This window comes from Trichomonas vaginalis, chromosome I (assembly GCF_026262505.1).
Source record: "Trichomonas vaginalis G3 chromosome I, whole genome shotgun sequence".
Taxonomy (NCBI): Eukaryota; Parabasalia; order Trichomonadida; family Trichomonadidae; genus Trichomonas; species Trichomonas vaginalis.
The window spans coordinates 11888829-11911844 of record NC_067203.1 but is presented as its reverse complement, the minus strand read 5'-3'; the positions used below and the strand labels follow the sequence as shown (position 1 = coordinate 11911844).

The 23016-nt window shown below is 33.0% G+C and overlaps 12 protein-coding genes across 12 annotated transcripts; 5 read left to right on the top strand and 7 right to left on the bottom strand.

The window, feature by feature from the left end:
• Nucleotides 1-82: 82 nt before the first annotated feature.
• TVAGG3_0971540 (armadillo (ARM) repeat-containing protein family) lies at nt 83-2486 on the top strand (the record flags this gene model as incomplete). Its single annotated transcript, XM_001313911.1, has 1 exon — nt 1045-2454. One exon carries the CDS (start codon nt 1045-1047, stop codon nt 2452-2454), a length of 1410 nt encoding a protein of 469 aa, XP_001313914.1.
• Nucleotides 2487-3016: 530 nt separating this feature from the next.
• Nucleotides 3017-3340, bottom strand: TVAGG3_0971530 (uncharacterized protein; the record flags this gene model as incomplete). The annotated part of the gene is made up of 1 exon (XM_001313910.1): nt 3017-3340. One exon carries the CDS (start codon nt 3338-3340, stop codon nt 3017-3019), a length of 324 nt encoding a protein of 107 aa, XP_001313913.1.
• A 24-nt stretch (nt 3341-3364) lies between these two features.
• On the bottom strand, nt 3365-3901 carry TVAGG3_0971520 (C2 domain-containing protein family; the record flags this gene model as incomplete). The annotated part of the gene is made up of 1 exon (XM_001313909.1): nt 3365-3901. One exon carries the CDS (start codon nt 3899-3901, stop codon nt 3365-3367), a length of 537 nt encoding a protein of 178 aa, XP_001313912.1.
• A 930-nt stretch (nt 3902-4831) lies between these two features.
• Nucleotides 4832-5341, top strand: TVAGG3_0971510 (uncharacterized protein; the record flags this gene model as incomplete). Its single annotated transcript, XM_001313908.1, has 1 exon — nt 4832-5341. One exon carries the CDS (start codon nt 4832-4834, stop codon nt 5339-5341), a length of 510 nt encoding a protein of 169 aa, XP_001313911.1.
• A 171-nt stretch (nt 5342-5512) lies between these two features.
• Nucleotides 5513-6952, top strand: TVAGG3_0971500 (uncharacterized protein; the record flags this gene model as incomplete). Its single annotated transcript, XM_001313907.1, has 1 exon — nt 5513-6952. One exon carries the CDS (start codon nt 5513-5515, stop codon nt 6950-6952), a length of 1440 nt encoding a protein of 479 aa, XP_001313910.1.
• Nucleotides 6953-8344: 1392 nt separating this feature from the next.
• On the top strand, nt 8345-8854 carry TVAGG3_0971490 (cupin domain-containing protein family; the record flags this gene model as incomplete). The annotated part of the gene is made up of 1 exon (XM_001313906.1): nt 8345-8854. One exon carries the CDS (start codon nt 8345-8347, stop codon nt 8852-8854), a length of 510 nt encoding a protein of 169 aa, XP_001313909.1.
• Nucleotides 8855-9246: 392 nt separating this feature from the next.
• On the bottom strand, nt 9247-9756 carry TVAGG3_0971480 (cupin domain-containing protein family; the record flags this gene model as incomplete). The annotated part of the gene is made up of 1 exon (XM_001313905.1): nt 9247-9756. The coding sequence occupies one exon, from the start codon at nt 9754-9756 to the stop codon at nt 9247-9249; it is 510 nt and encodes a 169-aa protein (XP_001313908.1).
• A 1032-nt stretch (nt 9757-10788) lies between these two features.
• Nucleotides 10789-13674, bottom strand: TVAGG3_0971470 (ankyrin repeat and SOCS box-containing protein 4 family; the record flags this gene model as incomplete). Its single annotated transcript, XM_001313904.1, has 1 exon — nt 10789-13674. One exon carries the CDS (start codon nt 13672-13674, stop codon nt 10789-10791), a length of 2886 nt encoding a protein of 961 aa, XP_001313907.1.
• Nucleotides 13675-14220: 546 nt separating this feature from the next.
• Nucleotides 14221-16347, bottom strand: TVAGG3_0971460 (phospholipase A2-activating protein family; the record flags this gene model as incomplete). Its single annotated transcript, XM_001313903.1, has 1 exon — nt 14221-16347. The coding sequence occupies one exon, from the start codon at nt 16345-16347 to the stop codon at nt 14221-14223; it is 2127 nt and encodes a 708-aa protein (XP_001313906.1).
• A 148-nt stretch (nt 16348-16495) lies between these two features.
• On the top strand, nt 16496-17367 carry TVAGG3_0971450 (uncharacterized protein; the record flags this gene model as incomplete). The annotated part of the gene is made up of 1 exon (XM_001313902.1): nt 16506-17198. One exon carries the CDS (start codon nt 16506-16508, stop codon nt 17196-17198), a length of 693 nt encoding a protein of 230 aa, XP_001313905.1.
• Nucleotides 17368-17562: 195 nt separating this feature from the next.
• Nucleotides 17563-18748, bottom strand: TVAGG3_0971440 (uncharacterized protein; the record flags this gene model as incomplete). Its single annotated transcript, XM_001313901.1, has 1 exon — nt 18274-18720. One exon carries the CDS (start codon nt 18718-18720, stop codon nt 18274-18276), a length of 447 nt encoding a protein of 148 aa, XP_001313904.1.
• Nucleotides 18749-20633: 1885 nt separating this feature from the next.
• TVAGG3_0971430 (uncharacterized protein) lies at nt 20634-20840 on the bottom strand (the record flags this gene model as incomplete). The annotated part of the gene is made up of 1 exon (XM_001289164.2): nt 20634-20840. One exon carries the CDS (start codon nt 20838-20840, stop codon nt 20634-20636), a length of 207 nt encoding a protein of 68 aa, XP_001289165.2.
• Between the last annotated feature and the right edge of the window lie 2176 nt (nt 20841-23016).

Here is a 23016-nt window from a genome sequence, read left to right as displayed (position 1 = left end):
ACATATGCATGACGCAATAAAAAATCGAGTCAAATTTGTCAAATGCTTCTCATCCTCAAAATGACATAAAAAAAGTTGATGTAAAAGTGCCAAGGGATGAAGCGCAAAAAAGTGTCATCTGATGTTTCAACTGAGAATGATTGAAGCCATGATTGATTTCAGCAGCGTTTGGCTGTGGGTCAACATAGTTTTAATCATTAGCCACTTGGTTGTTGTTAAATTGTTTCATTTTGTTTCCTTTGGAAGCAGAGATCCCATCGAGATCATTTTATGGTCAACTCTCATATATCTTTTCATGGGTGCCGAATTCGTTATCTTCGTATTAACAATCAGATCATGTCCAATATTCGATTTTGGTTTCAACGCTTCAATTTTAGGACCAACAGTTTCGTTTTACTTCCTTCTCCCATTAAGCATTACATCAATTTTTAAGACCTTGAAAAATAGTGTCTTTTCTTATAGAGGAGCTTTTAATTTCAAATTCAGTTTAGCTTACCTTACGTTTTACCACGCAATTATCTCTTTGGCTTACTCAAGTCCAACGGGATTGTTCCTTAGCGCGATTTATTTGTTTGTTAATTTTATATTATTAATTACTTGGCCATCTTCCATTCCAAAGTCAAAGTATGAATAAAACCATTCAACCTATTCTTATTAACCTTATGCCTTTGATTTTACCAAGTTTTTGAACTATTTTTATCCGTTTATTCTTTCTAATTTTTGAACGAATAGTTTTTATACCAAATTTGAAACATCTGATGAGATATTTTTATATGTATGAGCTATATTCCAAAGGCTTAGTTACAGTCATTGGCATAATAATGCCTCATTTTCCGAGTTTTCTACCATATGATTTAACTTTCTCCTTTGAACTTCCTATATAGCATTTTATTGCTATATTGCAGGATTTTATGCATCTAACAAAATATCAAATTATAGTTTTATTAAATTGGCTTAAAAATGCAAAAAGACTAACATTTATTGTTTTTATTGTTGATTTTAAAGCTAATTGTCAGCAAGAAATCTTATTATATCACAATATTAATGAAGAATGTATCACAATTTTTAACCAACAATCAAAATATAAACAAAATAAATCCAAATACAGGTATGGAAACTTATGAAGCAAAGCATTATGAAGCTAATCCATTGATAGAATATATATTGGAACACCAAAATGAAATAGAATCATCAGAATTAAAAGAAGCATTTGCTACACTGAATGAATGTGCTTCAAAAGTCGATATGGAGCCAAATTGTTTATTCTTCTCAGAAGATTTTATTAGATTTATTTTCACAATTTTCGAAAATCAGAATGTTCCTTCAGATCTACTAAATTCCATTGCATTACTAATAGTTTGCGTTTCAGAACAAGAATATGGGCAAAAATTCTTTTCCAATTCTGAAATTTTCATATTGATTAAGTTATTATTTCAGTTTGGCGTGGATACCGGCCTACCCGATAAGTCTTTGATACTTTTAAGTATTTTCCTTCAATATGAGAATATTTCAAACAGTTTTTTTTCAGAAGATCCAACAAATCTTCTAATCGAAAGTCTTGATTATTATTTTAATGGTGATGACTTTGTCATTCGAAAATTGATGAATTCTCTTATTACTAAAGCAAATACTCCACCAGAAATAATGAAAGCAATATTTTCCAAATTAATTGAACTCTCAAAGAACGAAAACAACTCTAACATTGATCATATTTACATATTACTTGAATCAATTATTGTTCAGTACAAAAAAGTTGACTTTTTAGAAGATTTTGACTTTTTCACATTTTTTTCAGAGTTGCTTCAAACAGATTTTACTAGAACCGATTTATATGAAAATACTATTTCAGTCAATAATAGAAAACTTCATTTAGTGATTTATGCAATGGGAAAAAAAGTATTTGAAAAATTATCATATGCAGACTATATTAATATTTTACTTAATCCAAATGTTGACCTATTGGGCCACATTCCCTATCTAGATACGCTTTGGAGAGAAATTATTGAACCTGATGAAGAAGAAATTACCTCACAAAAGGCCAATATTCTATTTGTTGAAACAAGAATACTTGATCTTATAGATTTTCTTGCCCAGAATGGTCAGTTTTCTCATAGAAAGTATGCAATTCAGTTTTTGGGGACAATTATGACTGCAATGTCACTAGAACAAGTCATTTCATATGTTAAAGAAGAATACATTGACTTAGCAATTGATATGTGTGAACCTTCAGAAGGACATTTTCTCGCTCTTTTTGCTCTTTCAATTCTTTACACGAAAATTGTGGCTGAACAAAAGATTGGTTCAACTGAAACTGTTGAAAAGATTGCATACGAGAGCTTTTATAATACTCTTCTAGAATGGCCACGTCCTGAAGGAAAAGAAGATGATATTTACGCTCACAGATTTTTGGAGCTAGTTAATACAATATTACAGACTGTGAATAATAATAATTAATAGTAATTTATAAGTTGTTTGTTATAATAAAGAATTTTTTTCAGAATATTTTTTTGAATATTATCAAATTACATTTTCCATTCACTCTTTGTATATACTAGTATACTATGATTCTTTGGAAATGAGTGAAGTGAGTAATAAGGATGTGAACTTTGATTAATGCAATTTGATATACCTTAATGTATTATAATATATTTAAATTATGTTTAAAAAAGGCTTCCTTGTATAATATAAAGCGTTATATATCTTTAAATACATAGACATTCATATAAAAAATCCAAACTCATTTTAATTGTGGGGTCACAAGCTTCAATTGATGAAAAAGCTACTTGACTTTATGTGTGGATAAATGGAATTTCAGTCTAGCTCAAATCATGGCTCAGAGTTGCTCCCAATTTGGTCAGACTTTTTGATAAATTTTTATAAATATTAAGTATTCCTCTAACTAAGTTCGTGTTTTTGATTTCTGATAAATATGCCAAATTGCTCATTCAAAAATTTCGATAAGTATTCAAAAATTATAGAAAATTGAATTTAGACTTTTTATCTCAAATAAAATGGTTTAAAATGGAGAATATGGGCCAGGAGGAAGAACATCTTGTGGAAGAAGGTGAATCCAGCTTTCTGTTCTGTAGTTATTACGGTGAACTGGTGTGAATTGCTTGACTGTCTTTTGTGGAAGATATAAAACTTTATCCATGAGCCATTCACCACGATAGATAAGTTCTTGTGATAGAATAAGCTCGTTAACTCTAACTTGAAGCTTTGTCTTGCTGAATTCTCTGAGTGTTCTGTAGACAGGGAAAACAATCAGTGGACCAACACCTTCTTGATCGATAATAAATCTGTCATCGAATCTTTGAATGAAATTAGGCTTGTGCTCCATTTCTGACCACCAATAATGCTTTGTTTAGGGTTGAACAACTAATATATCGAAATCGTACAGATTCTGGTCTGGCATAGTCCCAATAAGAATAATTTCTGCGCGTCTTGTATGTGGCATTTCAAGAGCTGGTTTAGCTCTTGGAAGATATGCCTTACCTGGGTGATCAGAAGCAAGTTCACCATCAAGGGTAACAATGAAGGTAATCATTGAGTGTACACCTGGGTGGTTTTCTGGATTCTTGACAAGCATTTCTTTGGTTAATTTATCACCAAGTCTTGAAATCAAAGATGAAACTTTAATTTTAATCCAGCAGGCTGTATCATCTTTAAATACATCTTCGTCCATAACTGTGAACTTGACTGTATAGCAATCATCTGCTGGAACATCAAAAATTTCTTCTGGATAAACTGGATTTAAATTATTTGGAACAACTTTTGTTTTTCCTCTTTTTCTAGGTTTGTTATCCTTACCTTTTGTTTCAAGAATTACATAAGAATCGATTTTTCCGTCTGCATCTTTAATTGGGAGATCCTTACAGCTGATAATGCGGAAATGGAACATTTTTGTGAAGTGAAAAATCAAATTTTGGAAGGGAAGAATTACATATATATCGATGATAAAGACATGATATATAAAAAATTTGAATACTTTTGATATTGAATGACGATAATTTTATCCTTTTTAAATATTTACATAGTAATTAATTTATATCTATATGCAAAAAAATCGAGATTGAATTCAATTCAAAAATTACCGATTAATTCTCAATAGCATTTTTAATTCATTTTATATATTGTCTTATGGTCGCAATATTTGTCGATAAAATCTTTGCAATTTTGTAAGACAAGGAGGTTTTGAAGATTTATACGTAACGAATGATTACTAATGATTTTATGTTAAAATTAGTTATACGTTAGCAATTCAAATTTCGATACTTTTGCAAGACCATTTGTTATTCTGTCTATAATGTATTTGAAATGGCCTATTATCCAATTAACGAATTACTCAATCAAACTATCATTTTCTTTAATCAACGATATGAACAAATAATAAAATGCCTCAAATGTCTACAATTGCATTAAATATGACCTATCTTCAATGTTGTCAGAATGTCTAATGAAGTAAAATGTTTGAATTCTTATTTTTATAAATATTCAAATTCCTCAATATTCTATCTAATTAAATACTAATGGTACATAATATTAACTTAACCTAAATAGATAGATCATAAAGAAATCAAAAGCCAAACACCAAATTTTGTGAAGTTGAAAATATATTGCTAGCAATGTTCATTTTTAAGACATAAGCTTATAATAAATAATTGTTATTTTGAAAGTCCTAGTTAATCATAATTAACCAAATGATTTACTTTTAATAAATTTTATAAACAAAGAAATAACGACTTTTTTCAGAAAACAGACAATAATCTATGAAAATAAATCTAGTGGAATAATATTTGTCGAATGGTAAACAAATTGTATCATTTTAGAAATGGGCAATATTATTGCTGCTGCCAAAAAGAATGATATTACAATTCCTCCACCAGATAATCAGCAAGAAGTTCAGACAAAAATTATTAACGCAGCTGATAAGCCATCAGATGGCTTGAAAGAAATTTGGTTAAATGCCAAATCAGGATATTTTGATAAATCATGGCTTGTTTACATTGAAGAACCATTTACATATGCTCATTTTGAAAAGGATAGTGAAGGAGACGGGTTCCGTAACTTTTCGGAATTCGAAGGTTTGAAAGCATATGCTGTTTGTACCCTTTGGTCAGATACAGATAGCAGAATAAAGATATATGAAATGCTAGAAGGAAAAGAAAAAGGTAATTTAATTGCATTTCCTTTTTCAGCATTAGACATATATTATTCTCACAAAACATGCCAAGAGTTCCTAAAAGTTATTGAAACTACAGCAAAATGGCAAGATCAAGGCGATGATACTGATGCTATATTTGATAATTTCTTTGAAGCTCCCAAAAAGAAAGCGCAATAACTAAGCTGTATCTCCTGTTTACTTTCTATTTCAAAAAAAAAGAATAAAAATTAACCTCAGAATTCAATTGATTTTTTTTATTTAGTCACTTTTATGCCCGAATTGATTATATGCCATATTGATTGTATCACTTTGCCACGTGTTTTACCATCCGATATATATGTGTCATGGATGTTTAATGGAGATAATGGCTCACTTCCATGTTATATTGCTGATGAACCAGTATTAAATACATCAGATCATTTTCAAGTAGAATGGAACGAAAAACTATCGAGAAAAATGACTCTTTCCCTAAATGCATTTAATAAGAATGGATTACGATATCAAATTGGCAATCAAGAATTAGAAATTCCAATTGAAGCAATAATTGCAGGGAAAACTCCCACACAATCAGTGCAAATTACATCTAAAGCTGGCACATTTTCGATTTGTATTAAATTTGAAAAAGGAATATTCACAGAAGAAACTCAAAATCCAAATTCCACAAGTCTGATGTCTCTTATTAAGCCAATCGAACTATATTCGGAATTAATATCATCTTTACGTCCAATGCCTGATACAATTCATCCAGCAAACGATCTTTGGAGTTCTTCAGGATTTTCTTTGATTTTCGACTCTTTTTCAAAGTCAGATCTTGTACTTGAAGAAATTACTCAACTTGAAGAGGTTCAATACGCTTTAGAAAGCAAAAATAACAATATTCATTGGACTGCAAAATTAATTTCTTTAACAATACATTTGATGCTAAATAAGCAAAGATTGTACATCACCGAGAAAGGTGATATAGGATTAGAGCCAAATCTTACAGGAATTAAGCGTTTTCCGCTTCTTGCAGTTGTTATTTGTTATTACATCAAAACAGGGATATCTATTAAAGATGATAACTTAGATTCCATCATTATGCTTATTTGCAATATCGTTTGCACAAAAGAAACAAACGATGAACTGAATTATTACATTTTAACTACAATTTACACAATCAAGAGATATTTAGAATCCGAATTCAGCAAGAAATACCCTACAATTATTGCTGTTCTCCAATCCGCTTCCCAAACAGCGCTTTCCAATTTTCTAATTTTCTTTTTAGACTCTGTTCCACCGATAACCCATGATTCCAAGCAAGTTACAGCACTGTTAAAGGACTGGAAGATGAGTTTCATAGAAAATGGCTTCGGAGAAAACTTTGTCAACTCAATAATGAAAATGATGTTCAAAATTACTGATTTTTTAGTTGTCAGGAAGTGGATATTTGATATGGATACAGAAACAGTAGATATGGGATCATTAATTTCTGAATTCAGTGAATATTCTTTTCCATTAATTCATTCTTTGACATATCTCATTGCTTTTGCCAAGAAAATCATTAAAAAGAGGATATTTCCTGATGAAATCGTACCAGAAATGCGTGGAGAGTGGTATATGTACATAATGTTTAGATTAGTGAACTGTAAAAAGTTTGAATTTACAGAAAAAGAGATTAACGCACTCCATCCAACAAAAGCTGTCCCTGACTACCCTGACATTGACGAATGGGCTTTTGATAACAAAGATATGGCCCACGACCCCTTGAAGAAAATTGTTTTCCCAAAAATTCCTCAAGAATACCTTTAAAATTATCATTTTTTGTATGTTCTTGTTTTAATTAAACTTATTCTATCTTTACATAATTTGGCTAAAATCATCACGGAATTATGAGATGAAATGAAATTTGAAATGAATGAGGTGATCAATAGTAAAAAAAGTTGATTGAATACAATCCATCATATACTAATAAATAGACATGAAAATCTGGAATATTAATCAAGATGTAAGTATAAAGAAGTATTAGAATTACTCATTATTCATGGTGCAGATATCAATGCGATAGATATTGAAGGCAGAACAGCACTTCATTATGCATCTGAACAAAATGAGATCGAAGAAGTAAGCATTCTTGTTTCACATGGTGCTAATATCAATGCCATAGATGAACATGGGAGAACAGCACTCCATATCGCAGCACAACACAATTTCAAAGAACTAGCAAAAAATCTTATTTCACACAATGCAGATATTAATATCAAAGATATATATGATAAAACAGCACTTTACATTTCAATCGAAAACAATTATTATGAATTGGAAAACATCATTGCTTCACATTATAATTCATAACTCACATAGTTTTTTCTATTTTCCATTATCAACTTATAATATATTCTCTTTTGATGGAATAACATCATTCATTCTATAATACTAGCTTATTTTATCATGTTTATTTCTGAATTATACGTATATATGCTTCAAGTTCTGTATTGTATAAATCTCATATAATTGTTAAAAAAAATCACTGTTAACAGAGTTATTGTGATTAGCAGATCTTATGGAGGTTATACAAAATGTATATATGCATACAAATATACAAGATATTATAAATTACTTCTTGATAATTATTAATATTTTTTTCTTTGAAGTTGATGTATCCCTTTTAGAGAAACTCATTGTGCATGTATTTATCATTCTTAAGGCAATGAAATATCATTTAAATTCATTACCGATATTTGATTTCCATTTTTCTTCACAAAATTTGATTCCATTCACAAAATAATTAATGTTCGTTTCTCATTCAAAAATTGTATGCATAAAAATTGACAAGTGTGAATTCACACCATGCTCGGAGGTATATCTTTAATAAAATATGAATATATAAGAATACAGAAGCAATAATCTAAAAAACTTAAATTGATAATGCATTCAAAAGTGTATACTTTGAATAGAATTATTTTTCGTTAAAAAAAAATTCATTTTTTCACGATGTCCTCTGATAGACCGTACGTGTTTATACATGTTATTCCATCAATGGATGGAAAGATTACAGGTAATATCTTCAACACATAAAGCCTCCTTAACTTAAGAGGAGAGTTTGGCAGGACATTAGGCTTTCATGAGCGTGATGCATGGTTATGCGGAAGAGCCACATTTGATGCTATCTGCACTCACAATGAGACGGTTGACTTGAGCAACATGAAAAAGGTATGCCAAGAAGGAGATTTTGTTGCTAAAAGGAACCTCGATTTGGTTGCTATTGCTGTTGATCCAAAAGGAAAGCTCGGCTGGAAAGAAAATGTTGCTCACTATTTTGGTCAAGATTCCGATATTATCGAAGTCTTAACAAATCAAGCATCAGCACAATACAAAAACTACTTGCGCAGCAAAGGAATTTCATATATCATATGCGGTGATCACGCTATTGATTGGAAATTGATGCTCTCGAAACTGAAGAACACATTCCATCTCAAATCAATCGCCGTTCAAGGCGGAGGAATAGTCAACTGGTCACTGTTGAGAGTAGGATTAGTTGATGAACTTTCTTATGTTGTCGCACCAACAATAGATGGAAGGAGCACAGACGTATCTTTCATCAGGAGGAATCCAGAAGATACTGATTCACCACCTCTTGAGTTCGACCTTATTGATGTTCAGAGAGTCGGAGACAACGGAGTGTGGTTAAGATATGCTCCTAAGAAAAATTAAATCATTCAATTTGAAATAAGCATTAAACATTATACATTAATACAAATTTTTGAATCATCATTCTTATACAATTTTTCGAATAATCTACAAATAGTAATGTTGACTTATTTATGCATTCTGAAAGCTGTCAAAGTTTTATATCATAATGCATCTAATTCAAATTTCAATTGTATAGATACAGTTGTTTATATGAACATCTGTCTTGATAATTTTATCATCATTTAAAATAACAATTCATAATATTTTTTGACTGATTAACGAATCTAACTACAATAAATTGAAGAAATAATTGACAATAGCATATAGAGTTCTGGAAAATGAATTTATAACATATAAATTTCAAAAAATTTGAAAATTAGAAATTTTTGATTTTTAATTATAAATTGAATGATTTAATTTTTCTTAGGAGCATATCTTAACCACACTCCGTTGTCTCCGACTCTCTGAACATCAATAAGGTCGAACTCAAGAGGTGGTGAATCAGTATCTTCTGGATTCCTCCTGATGAAAGATACGTCTGTGCTCCTTCCATCTATTGTTGGTGCGACAACATAAGAAAGTTCATCAACTAATCCTACTCTCAACAGTGACCAGTTGACTATTCCTCCGCCTTGAACGGCGATTGATTTGAGATGGAATGTGTTCTTCAGTTTCGAGAGCATCAATTTCCAATCAATAGCGTGATCACCGCATATGATATATGAAATTCCTTTGCTGCGCAAGTAGTTTTTGTATTGTGCTGATGCTTGATTTGTTAAGACTTCGATAATATCGGAATCTTGACCAAAATAGTGAGCAACATTTTCTTTCCAGCCGAGCTTTCCTTTTGGATCAACAGCAATAGCAACCAAATCGAGGTTCCTTTTAGCAACAAAATCTCCTTCTTGGCATACCTTTTTCATGTTGCTCAAGTCAACCGTCTCATTGTGAGTGCAGATAGCATCAAATGTGGCTCTTCCGCATAACCATGCATCACGCTCATGAAAGCCTAATGTCCTGCCAAACTCTCCTCTTAAGTTAAGGAGGCTTTATGTGTTGAAGATATTACCTGTAATCTTTCCATCCATTGATGGAATAACATGTATAAACACGTACGGTCTATCAGAGGACATCGTGAAAAAATGAATTTTTTTTAACGAAAAATAATTCTATTCAAAGTATACACTTTTGAATGCATTATCAATTTAAGTTTTTTAGATTATTGCTTCTGTATTCTTATATATTCATATTTTATTAAAGATATACCTCCGAGCATGGTGTGAATTCACACTTGTCAATTTTTATGCATACAATTTTTGAATGAGAAACGAACATTAATTATTTTGTGAATGGAATCAAATTTTGTGAAGAAAAATGGAAATCAAATATCGGTAATGAATTTAAATGATATTTCATTGCCTTAAGAATGATAAATACATGCACAATGAGTTTCTCTAAAAGGGATACATCAACTTCAAAGAAAAAAATATTAATAATTATCAAGAAGTAATTTATAATATCTTGTATATTTGTATGCATATATACATTTTGTATAACCTCCATAAGATCTGCTAATCACAATAACTCTGTTAACAGTGATTTAAAAAAAAAACATAAATTAATAAAAATTATGATATTTTAAGTGTGCTCGATAGACGATAATGTAAATATCACTTCGAATGTATGGATCACCCGGATTCTAGGTACTCAATATAATAGCATTAAAAGTGCCTTTCTGAGTGTGGTTTATCGTGTTTAAGGTACCCTTAACAATTCTGAACTTGAAGCATATAAATGTATAATTCAGAAATAAACATAATAAGTAGTATTATAAAGAATGAATAATGTTCAAGAAAATATTGTTTTATTATCTTTTAGAAATAATATACTATAAGTTAATAAATTGCATATTTTGGTCTCATTTGGATAAAAGACAAGAATAAAGTCTATGTGAGTTATGAATTATAATGTGAAGCAATGATGTTTTCCAATTCATAATAATTGTTTTCGATTGAAATGTAAAGTGCTGTTTTATCATATATATCTTTGATATTAATATCTGCATTGTGTGAAATAAGATTTTTTGCTAGTTCTTTGAAATTGTGTTGTGCTGCGATATGGAGTGCTGTTCTCCCATGTTCATCTATGGCATTGATATTAGCACCATGTGAAACAAGAATGTTTACTTCTTCGATCTCATTTTGTTCAGATGCATAATGAAGTGCTGTTCTGCCTTCAATATCTATCGCATTGATATCTGCACCATGATTAATGAGTAATTCTAGAATTTCTTCATAAACGCAGTGTTCATTGTATTTCGGATTCTCATGACTAATTATTGATGCGAGATGGATTGCAGAACGTCCATCCTTTTCAATTCGGCAATTTATATTGATTCCATGAGAGATTAGGAACACAATCATTTCTTTATCATGCATCCATAATGCAAAGTGGAGAGCTGTTAATCCGTTCTCGACACTTGTATTCGCATCAATGCCATAAAGAATTAGAGTTTTCATGATATTCACATTATAATTTCGCAATGCATATTGGAATAGAGTAATATTGAATTTATCTTTTGAATTTAAATCAGCTCCATTCAATACAAGAAATTTGACGATTTCTGCATAATTATTTGTTGATGCCAAATGAAGAGAAGTTCTTCCTTCATCATCTTTAGTATTGATATCAACACCATGATGAATCAGCATTTCTAATATTTCTTTATTATTGTTTTTGACAGAATAGTGAATAATTGATAATCCATTATACTTTAAATTGCAATTTGCACCATGTGATATAAGAAGTTTTGCAATATTCGTATAATTTTTTGTTACTGCACAATAAATAGGACTATTTTTGACTGATTTTGTCATATTGACATCTGCTCCATTAACAACAAGAAGCTCTGCAATTTCTTTATAGTTTTTTTCAGATGCAATAGAAAGAGCAGTTTGTCCACAATAATCCAATGAATTTATATCTTTGATATGATGTAAAAGAATAGATACAATTTCTATTTTATTTCTTTGAACAGCACAATGAAGACATTCTTTACATGCATTACAATCTGCCCCATACATAATAAGAAGTTTGATTATTTCATTATTACCACAATAAATAGCATTATTGAGAGGAGTTTCATCACTATCATTCTTTGCATTACAATCTGCACCATTCATAATAAGAAATTTAACCATTTCTTTGTTATTATTTTTTGTCGCAAAATGAAGTGCAGTTTGTTGATAACAATCCATTTCATTGATATTGACACCTTTTGAGATACAAAGTTTTGTGATTTCCATATTATTCTTTTCAACAGAATAATGAAGAACAGTTTTCTTGAAGTAATCTTGTTCGCTTACAAGATAACCTTTACTTATTAGCATTTTACTTATTTCATTATAATTACATTCAACTGCAAAATGAAGAGGAGATTTTCCATAAGTGCATTTATCTTTTGTATGAATGTATTTTGAGAGTAAAAATTCAACCATTTTTATATCATTTTTGCATAAAGCTTGATAAATCGGTGCAGATCCACCTAAATTGATATTTGCGCCATGTTCAATTAAAAATTCAATATTGTCCATCATTTTGTCCTTATATGCAATAAGGAGGGCTGTATTATTATCTTTATCTAAGATATTTACATCTAATCCATTGTCAATTAGAAATTTCATTGTTTCTTTATTACTTAATTTTACTGCGTAATGAAGAAAAGATTTACCATCTTGATATCTGATGTTTATATTTGCTCCATGTTTAATAAGAAAATCCATAATGTCATAATTATTTTTTTCAACTGCAATTTGAAAATGGCAATAATCATTATAACCATCAGTATTTCTTTTGACTTCTGCACCTTTTAAAATAAGAAGTTTGGCAGTGTCATTGTATTTGTTTGTTAATGAATAATATAGAGCATCTTTATCATATGAATCTTTTGCATTAATGTTGGCACCATGGGAAATAAGGATGTCATAAAGAAATGTAAAATTAATTGCAACAGCAGGAAAACAATTTTGGAAATTTCTTGTTTGATCAAGATATATTAATAGTCCTTGAAGGAAATTGTATTCACAACAACATTCGAAATTGATATTAATATTGTACGTATTCATGAGAAAAATAACAAAATCGATATTATGAGAAATAATTGCATATTTCATGCACAAATCATTTGGCATTTGTTCTTTTAGACATTCCTTCATGATGTAAGGATTTCCTCCTATAAAAGAAAATTGAAGACATGTATCAGTTATTTCTGTTTTGAATTCTGTTCTTAAAAATTTAAAACATTTAACAGATCCACAGTAGCAGCATAATTCAAGAATTGAAAATGTATTTAATGGATATGCAAATGAATTATATAGATATGAATATTGATTGTATGCATTTGATGAAATGATCACAATTTGCAATTTTTGATTGATATTAAAATCTTTGTTATTTGTATACGAGATGAATGATTTTATATCATCATTGATAATAGCTGCATGAATAGAGTTATTTGGATCGAATATATGATCAAGATAAGTCTTATTATTATTAAAATTAAATAGAATGCTGTTTATAAGAATTAATAACAAATTTTCGTTTTCTTTAATCAAATACTCTTTATTGATCTTCTTGATTAAAGCCAGATATGAAGGATAATACTTAATATTGTGCATAAATGCCTTTTCAATTAGTATAATCACTTGTTTCGGATCTAATAATTTTGGTTCGATAATCTTGTTTTTGATGTCATTGTAAAAGTTATTAATAGCATCTGTATCGAATGTGTTAAGTCTGAACAATGAAACAAATATATTATTATAATCAGAATACAAACTCATAAGATTGTAATAGAATCCTTTAATCATGAAAAAATTTGATTTGCTTTTTTACAAAACCGTCAAAGATGTTGTAATTTCAATATCACACCACTTTTTTAATCATATATGCATCGATTAGATATGTTTGAGCTTTTTTGAATATTAAATGTTGGAAAATCCTTTATATTTTGTGGGGAAACAACTTTTTTTCTGGCAGATCCTCTATGGAACAAATTGGATTTATAAAAAAGAACAAAAGACTCGATTCAAGAGATAACTGTTAATTCAGTAGAGAAGAACGATTTCTAAGACTGTTTCTATAAAATTTCTCTATCTCTGATGCATTCACTGAATTTTGTGACATGAACAATATTGATCAGAGGAAATAGATATAGGATTATTTGATATTATCCTTGGATCTAGATAATTTATTTGATGAAAGTAACATTAGGTTAAATTCCTTTTTGGGAGTACCTTTGGAAGCCTTATACTAAAATAGTTTGCTAGTTAAATCAAAACAAACAAAATAAATTTTAAATAAACAAAAAAAAATTAAATTAAAAACAATTATCTAATTGAAACAAAGTTTTCGTATTTCCTGAATACTCTCTTTCTCGAAATTCCATCTGTATCGATGAAAATCATAGAATCTTTTCCGATATCTCGAGATATAAGTCCGAACATCGTTGTTACGTCATTTTCTCCATCGTAGCATATTGCTTCGGCCAAATATTCCTGTGTTGGGACATATAGAGCTTGTCTGCTGTCTCTGACGTCGAAAACGGAAATTCCTTTGTTATTCATGCCGCAAACGACGTAATTCTTGTCTCCAGATATACACGTGGCCTGACAATTCAAAGTAATCGATGGAACAGGAGTTCTGATGTCCCAAAGACGAACTGTTCCATCATCAGCTCTCGAAACGAATTCTGTAGACGTACGCTTCATCAGTTCTCTTACAATGCTTGTGTGACCAATAAAAGAACCGATTTCTTTGCCTTCGTTCGAGATTTGGCGGATGGAAAATGAATCTGCGGGAGAAGTGAAGAAAGAAGTGCCACTGGACATCAATGCTGATATTCCACGGTATGGCATTTGTATTTTCTTCGTATTGACCTTACTTCCGTCATAAATTAAATTATATAAAGAATCTGATTGGGAAAAAGCAAGAGCCGTATGAGGAGTTCCCTCTATTGGGACGAGTATCGGTGATCCGACAGCTCCTGAAGTGTCAACTGTGAATGATTGAACTGGATTATTTCTAAATGGGACTCTCATGACTTTATTTCCGTCAAAGCACCAGGCAGACTTATTCTCTGATATGCAAAGTGCTTCAATTGTTAGCGCACTTGGCAAAGTAAAAGAAACAAAATTTAATTTCGGATTTGTCACGTCACTTACGGCCATTAGCTTAGCAGGCGACATCAGATCGCTATATACATAACATGCAAAGCTATTGGTAATTGTAATACTATCGTAAGTTCCGACTCGAATCTGATTGAATCTTCTTTCTTGATATAGAACGCGCATTGGTGTATCTGCCTGTGGGATATTTGTTGTAGATACGTTTGGAGAGGCTAAATAGCTCTCTGGATCAAGAATACTCAAAGTACGATGAGATAATGAGAAATCTGAAGGAGTTTCTGTGACAATATCTTCCATACTTTGGTCAGGAAGACCACTCCTTATATGAACAAATGGCATTCCGCATGCGATTTTCTCAGGACTGCATAATCCTTCAGAAGAAACGATTTTTCGTACTTCTGAGTCGTATTGTTCGCAAAGACTACTTAGTTTATCTGTTTCGTTAGAATTATATGATCTTATTTGCTTCATAATTTGAGATAAATTCGAATAAATATTCTTTGGTTTCGGCGGTTGGTATTCGTTGAGGGCGCTATTGGATGGTGTTCTCACTAAGTTTGGTGAATTGAAATGAACTTTTGGCGGAGGAGGCCTTATCGGAGGTAATAAAACTTTTTGAGGATGATTTTGTGGTGGTGTTGATTGTTGTGGTACAGGTGATAAAGCTATTGGTGTGGAAACCTTCTGAGAAGGTTGAGATTGAGGTGATGAAACTTGGACTTGTGGAATTGGCTGTTGCATTTGTAGTATTTGGGATGTATTCTGTGGATGTTGAACAGGTGATGGTGCTTTTGGTGATGGATTATGGACTTTTGGAACAGATTGATTTTGGCTGTTTTGTGGTATTTGTTGTTGAGCAGGCTGCGGTGGAGGTATTTGTTGTGGTGGGGGAGCTTGCTGAGGAACTGGTTGAATTGGCTGCTGTGCAGGAGGAATTTGTTGATTCTGTTGTAATGGAGCTTGAGCTTGCGGTTGTTGAGGATTTGGTTGCTTCATTACAGGTGCTTGCATAGCCTGCATTTGATACATCATCTGCGGCTGCATTTGCATCGGTCTTTGTACGATGGAAGCCATTCCCATCAGTGGAAAACCGGAATCATTGAAAAATGTTTTTTTATTGTTGTTAAACCATAGACGTACAGCTCTATGAGTCCAATGCGGTGAAAAGTTTTTCAGGTATTCCGTTACTTGTGCTGCAATTTGGTTTCTATTGGAGGATCTCTCAGGAAACGAAAAATAACGACGAAGACCCCATATCAACCACTGCTGTTCCGTCTTTGTGGCGTAATAGCGAGCATTTCCATCGTTATCTAATCCATCATCACTCATCTTTTTTTTAGAAAAAATTTTTAATAAATTTTTTACAGAAAAAAAATTATAATTGTTATGTGATAGTGCTTTTGAAAATTGTAAAATAATCTAACTTACCGAGAGGTTGTAAATATTTCAAATTTGATCGAAATCGTTTTTTATATATCGGTAATTGAATGAACCTTGATCCCGCATGGGAGAAGAAGATTCTTGCCGATGTAGCTAATTTAAGAGTTGTGCTTGCACAAAAAGCTGATAAGTCAGCTGTTGAACAGATTAACAGATATCAAAATGAAATTACAAACCTAAGAATTACAAATGCTACTCGACTTGATCTTTCTAACAAGAATCCTGATGATCCTGAAGTTATTTGCCAAATGTGCATCGATAACGATGATATGGAAACTGCATTCTTGACTATTCTAAAGCATATTGAAACGCTTTCATCTACAAAAGCAGAGGTTAAAGCTGTAGAAAAGAAAGCATCAAAAAAATACGTTGAAGGCTTATTTGAAAGATTAAATAGCATAAATCGACAGCAAATACAAGATGCTAACGCTCATTTAAGAGACACTCTTGAAGCTAAACTAAATAGACTCAATAATGCATTCGACGACTTTACAAGAAAAGTAAGTAATCACATCGACGATTGTCACTCGAGATGTGAGCAATTAGAAGTATTTGTTCAACATGCAAAGGAAGTTACACAGCGTAGAAACGACACTCCTAAAAACTCATCAAATAATACCCCAACAAAATCTCCTCATATAGTTAAAAGAATGTCTTCACAATTTGCACGGCCATCTACTCATGTGGGAATTAGCACTAAACAAAAAGATTCAATGCTTGTTGTATTTTCTTCAATATAATTAGTATAATTGATTTGGATATACTTTAGAATTAATACAACTTGATTGTTGCCCAATCTCGATACTGTAAGTAGATTTTCTTGTCGAGAACTGTAATTTTAATAATTTCTATAGAAATATTATAAAATTTATAACCATGTTAACTAAAACTTATATATTTGTATATTAGTTATCATCATTTTTCTTAGCCACCACAAGATGTGCTTATTCTCTATTTTGAATCTAGTAATTATTAACGCCAGTTAGTGATTTCTCAGATGGAACTTACCTTTTTGTTGATTTCTATAATGGCCAAGTATTCAGATATATATCGGCATCAGTGAATTAATATAATTCACGCCCGTAATTATTTCACCTGAAAGAATATGAGTCAATCAATATCTCCAAATACTCCGAAAGATCAGGGAAAAACAATTGACTATGAGGAATTTAAATCACGAGCAAATTCAAGCAATATAAAATGGAATGCAAAAACAGAAACGTTGAAAATTTTTACCAAAATTATGCAAGATTTCCAAAGCAAAGGCCAAAAAAGGAAAAATGAATGCCAAGATGATGAACCTCTAATTAGAGGTATCATTAAATCTGATTTGGAATCTGTATCGAAAATATTATTTCCTAATGGGGAGCCAATCAACCAGGATATAATTAATGAAAAGAAGCCCAATAACCTACCAATAAATAAATGATAATTACATTATCATCTAGTCTAGAGCACAAAATTAATACCATTTGATACAAAATATGTCAGTTCGGCATTAATATGTTCTACGTATATATGGTTTGATATCTCTACGGCTATTTCATTGAATATTACATTTAATAGTTAATTGGAAATTGTATTAATATTTTCCAATCGATAAATCATGAAATATATGTTTCATTCTTCTTTAGGAAATCGTAAACATATCCATATGTTTTCTCTTTCATTTCAAAATTAATTTTTTCCTTTTTTCGTGTTAGATATATTGCATTAATAGCGGAACTCCAAAGAGAAATTGAACCTTGTATTAAAAAATCAATATAGAACAAATTAATACATGACATTTAATACATATTTAATCAAACAAACAAGTTAAATATTATCAACTATTACTTCGTGTTCTTCACCATCTAACATATGATCTTCTATATCTTCTGTGTCTTCATTTCTCTTAGAAGTTTTATGCAAGCAAAAGAAACGATAAATAAAGTATGAGAGAAAAATGATGCAGCACATAGCCAAAGCTGTGTAAATATATGCTTGATATGCTACTGAAGAGGAAATTTCGTTTGAAGTTGGCAAATATTCCGGAGTTGGACTCGAATCTTTGGTAGGTTCTGTTGAGTTTTGCATATAATCTGATTCATATTGTATCATTAGATGGTTAATTTGAGTAAACGAATCTTGATTTGGATTTTCTGTCGTTTTAGCTTCAAATCTATCATTGGCTTTGGCACCTTTATCCTGTGCATTGTGATTTAAAAGTATATCGGCCGAACTTAGTTCGTTTAGCGAGTGCCGAAAAACTATGAAAAACATCAAAAATTTTGAAAATCGTCAAATGAACTAAATATTTTTGAAAAAAAATATAAAACAAGTATTACCAAATTCCGGTTGGCGTTTTTGTATTATTGCAATATTATTTTTACTTAAAAAAGTGATCGCTAATTAAAAATTTTATAACGATTGAGATTTAAATTACCGTAGGTTGAATAGCCCGAGACCAATTTCAAAGGTCGTGTACCAATAAAAAATTTTGAATCAATTTACACAACGTGCCCATTTTACTCACTCAATATTTGAGAAAATAATTCAATTTTGAGAAGAATGGTCCTCTGCGTTTTGAGTGAGTGACGAAAAAAATCTCAGAAAAATTGAATGAGTTTTTATGGCCATGAACCAAATTTGTGAAGTTCCCGTTTAAAAAAAAATGCAACCAAGAACACGAATTCCCGAGTTTGCAGAATTAGAAAACTATAAAAATCTTGGGCTATTGACCCAGATGCAACTCGATTTACTCTATCGAAGAGTAAATGGCGAGTCTTATCAACAAATACGGAATGTTTACTCAATTTCAAAGATGACAGTAGCACGCGCAATCATGCGCACTGCTACTTGTCGTTCATGGACAAAAGGTCAGTCAGGGGTGGTATGACCCTTTTGTCACTACCAGATGAAATGCAGTTCAAAAAACTTGTTCAAGAGATGGCAGACGACTTGAACTGTATTACAACATCAATGGCCATTGCTGTCTGTACGGAATTACAAAATAGGAGATTAAAATTTGCGGCGCGGGTACTAATCGCTGCAAAATGCCCGCATCTTCTAGCGAAGCTCGATGATTACTGCCCATCGCCATCCCGTGGCTGGCTTAATCATATCGCCACAAGATTGTCAATTCGGATTGTGAGCTCCCAAACTATTGATATGCTCCGACGCTCTACCTGTGACGCAAACCATATTCGCCAATTTTTCCTCTCCAAGCATAGATACTTTGCCCGCAGGAAGAAGTTTATTGCGAATATGGACGAGACAATGCTCTATTCCAAACGTCGCTATAAAGTTCTTACTGCTGGCCGGAATCGCCCAGTTCGCGCTGAAAAGTCTCAGCTTCCACATCTTACAGGGGTCTGTACCATCTTTGCAGATGGTACAACTATGAAGCCAATGGTGATACTTCCACAAAAGAAGACCCTTGATGCGGAATTGGAAGATCTGGACGCCTTTTTTGTTCGCTCCGAGAGTGGATGGATGAACAAATACCTTTTTATGGTATACTGTATCATGTTCATCTGCAAAGTACAGGAGAAAAGGTCTCAAATGAATGTGTTTGATGCCCAGGTACCTTTTCTCCTAATTGTAGATGGTCATCCATCCAGGCTCTCTTTCTTGGCCGTTCGCCTCTTGAGCGCCTTCAATATCGAGCTTCTTGTTCTCCCAGGCCATACATCTCATATCTTACAACCTCTTGATGTTGGGATTTTTTCTCCCTTGAAGGCCCAATTCAAGAAGTTGTTTGATATGGCGACTATCCGGTACGATCAGCAAGGGCATATGGTGATCAATTATGTATGGAACGCCAGAGAACTGCGCTATATCATGGTTCGCAGCTTCCTTGATGCATGTAGCGTGTCTTGCACAGCTACAAACATCGAAAATGCTTTTAAAGCAACAGGAATCTATCCATTGGATATGAACAAACCTCTTGCTTCCAGATACATTGTAGCAAATGGAGTTCCTCCTGCAAGGCCCAATTTTGTCAACGACAAAGTCCTTACAGATCCAAATGTGATGATGCAAGTCTTCCAAATGGAATATGGACGCCCCATGCAGCAACAGGATTGGTATTTCAATCTGTTTGTGGCTATGCAATCTGTTTTGGCCTGGAATGGAGCATATGGCCAGGTTCTTAGTCGTGAGTTACATCTCCTTTATCCTACTGCAGGTGGATTTCAAAAAATCCAATTAAAATGATATAAAGCTGAGGAGCTCCAGGGTGAAGAGGAATTGATGAAGAAAAGAAGCAGCTGCATAATGGAGTGAGGAAGCATCTTGATGAAGAGAGGAAGCACCTTGATCAAGAGAGGAAGTACTTTGAAGAAGAGAGGAAGCACTTTGTTGAAGAGAGGAAGCTGCATGATGTAGTGAGGAAGCTGCATGATGAAGAGAGGAAGCACCTTGATCAAGAGAGGAAGTACTTTGAAGAAGAGAGGAAGCATCTTGATCAAGAGAGGAAGTACTTTGAAGAAGAGAGGAAGCCCTTTGATGAAGAGAGGAAGTACTTTGAAGAAGAGAGGAATCACTTTGTTGAAGAGAGGAAGCACCTTGATCAAGAGAGGAATCACTTTGTTGAAGAGAGGAAGCACCTTGATCAAGAGAGGAAGCACTTTGATCAAGAGAGGAATCACTTTGTTGAAGAGAGGAAGCACCTTGATCAAGAGAGGAAGCACTTTGATGAAGAGAGGAAGCACTTTGTTGAAGAGAGGAAGCACCTTGATGAAGAGAGGAAGCATCTTGATCAAGAGAGGAAGCACTTTGTTGAAGAGAGGAAGCATCTTGATCAAGAGAGGAATCACTTTGTTGAAGAGAGGAAGCACCTTGATGAAGAGAGGAAGCATCTTGATCAAGAGAGGAATCACTTTGTTGAAGAGAGGAAGCACCTTGATCAAGAGAGGAAGCACTTTGATGAAGAGAGGAAGCACTTTGTTGAAGAGAGGAAGCACCTTGATGAAGAGAGGAAGCATCTTGATCAAGAGAGGAAGCACTTTGTTGAAGAGAGGAAGCACTTTGATGAAGAGAGGAAGCACCTTGATGAAGAGAGGAAGCATCTTGATCAAGAGAGGAAGCATCTTGATCAAGAGAGGAATCACTTTGTTGAAGAGAGGAAGCACCTTGATCAAGAGAGGAAGCACTTTGATGAAGAGAGGAAGCACTTTGTTGAAGAGAGGAAGCACCTTGATGAAGAGAGGAAGCATCTTGATCAAGAGAGGAAGCACTTTGTTGAAGAGAGGAAGCACTTTGATGAAGAGAGGAAGCACCTTGATCAAGAGAGGAAGCATCTTGATCAAGAGAGGAAGCTGCATGATGGAGTGAGGAAGCATCTTGATCAAGAGAGGAAGTACTTTGAAGAAGAGAGGAATCACTTTGTTGAAGAGAGGAAGCATCTTGATCAAGAGAGGAAGCATCTTGATCAAGAGAGGAAGCATCTTGATCAAGAGAGGAAGCACTTTGTTGAAGAGAGGAAGCACCTTGATGAAGAGAGGAAGCACTTTGTTGAAGAGAGGAAGCATCTTGATCAAGAGAGGAATCACTTTGTTGAAGAGAGGAAGCACCTTGATGAAGAGAGGAAGCATCTTGATCAAGAGAGGAAGCACCTTGATGAAGAGAGGAAGCATCTTGATCAAGAGAGGAAGCACTTTGATGAAGAGAGGAAGCACTTTGTTGAAGAGAGGAAGCACCTTGATGAAGAGAGGAAGCACCTTGATCAAGAGAGGAAGCATCTTGATCAAGAGAGGAAGCTGCATGATGGAGTGAGGAAGCACTTTGTTGAAGAGAGGAAGCATCTTGATCAAGAGAGGAATCACTTTGTTGAAGAGAGGAAGCATCTTGATCAAGAGAGGAAGCATCTTGATCAAGAGAGGAAGCATCTTGATCAAGAGAGGAAGCACTTTGTTGAAGAGAGGAAGCACCTTGATGAAGAGAGGAAGCACTTTGTTGAAGAGAGGAAGCATCTTGATCAAGAGAGGAATCACTTTGTTGAAGAGAGGAAGCACCTTGATGAAGAGAGGAAGCATCTTGATCAAGAGAGGAAGCACCTTGATCAAGAGAGGAAGCATCTTGATCAAGAGAGGAAGCACTTTGATGAAGAGAGGAAGCACTTTGTTGAAGAGAGGAAGCACCTTGATGAAGAGAGGAAGCATCTTGATCAAGAGAGGAAGCACTTTGTTGAAGAGAGGAAGCACTTTGATGAAGAGAGGAAGCACCTTGATGAAGAGAGGAAGCATCTTGATCAAGAGAGGAAGCATCTTGATCAAGAGAGGAATCACTTTGTTGAAGAGAGGAAGCACCTTGATCAAGAGAGGAAGCACTTTGATGAAGAGAGGAAGCACTTTGTTGAAGAGAGGAAGCACCTTGATGAAGAGAGGAAGCATCTTGATCAAGAGAGGAAGCACTTTGTTGAAGAGAGGAAGCACTTTGTGAATGAGAAGAGAGGAAGCACCTTGATCAAGAGAGGAAGCATCTTTGATCAAGAGAGGAAGCTTGCATGATGGAGTGAGGAAGCATCTTGATCAAGAGGGAAGTACTTTGAAGAAGAGAGGAATCACTTTGTTGAAG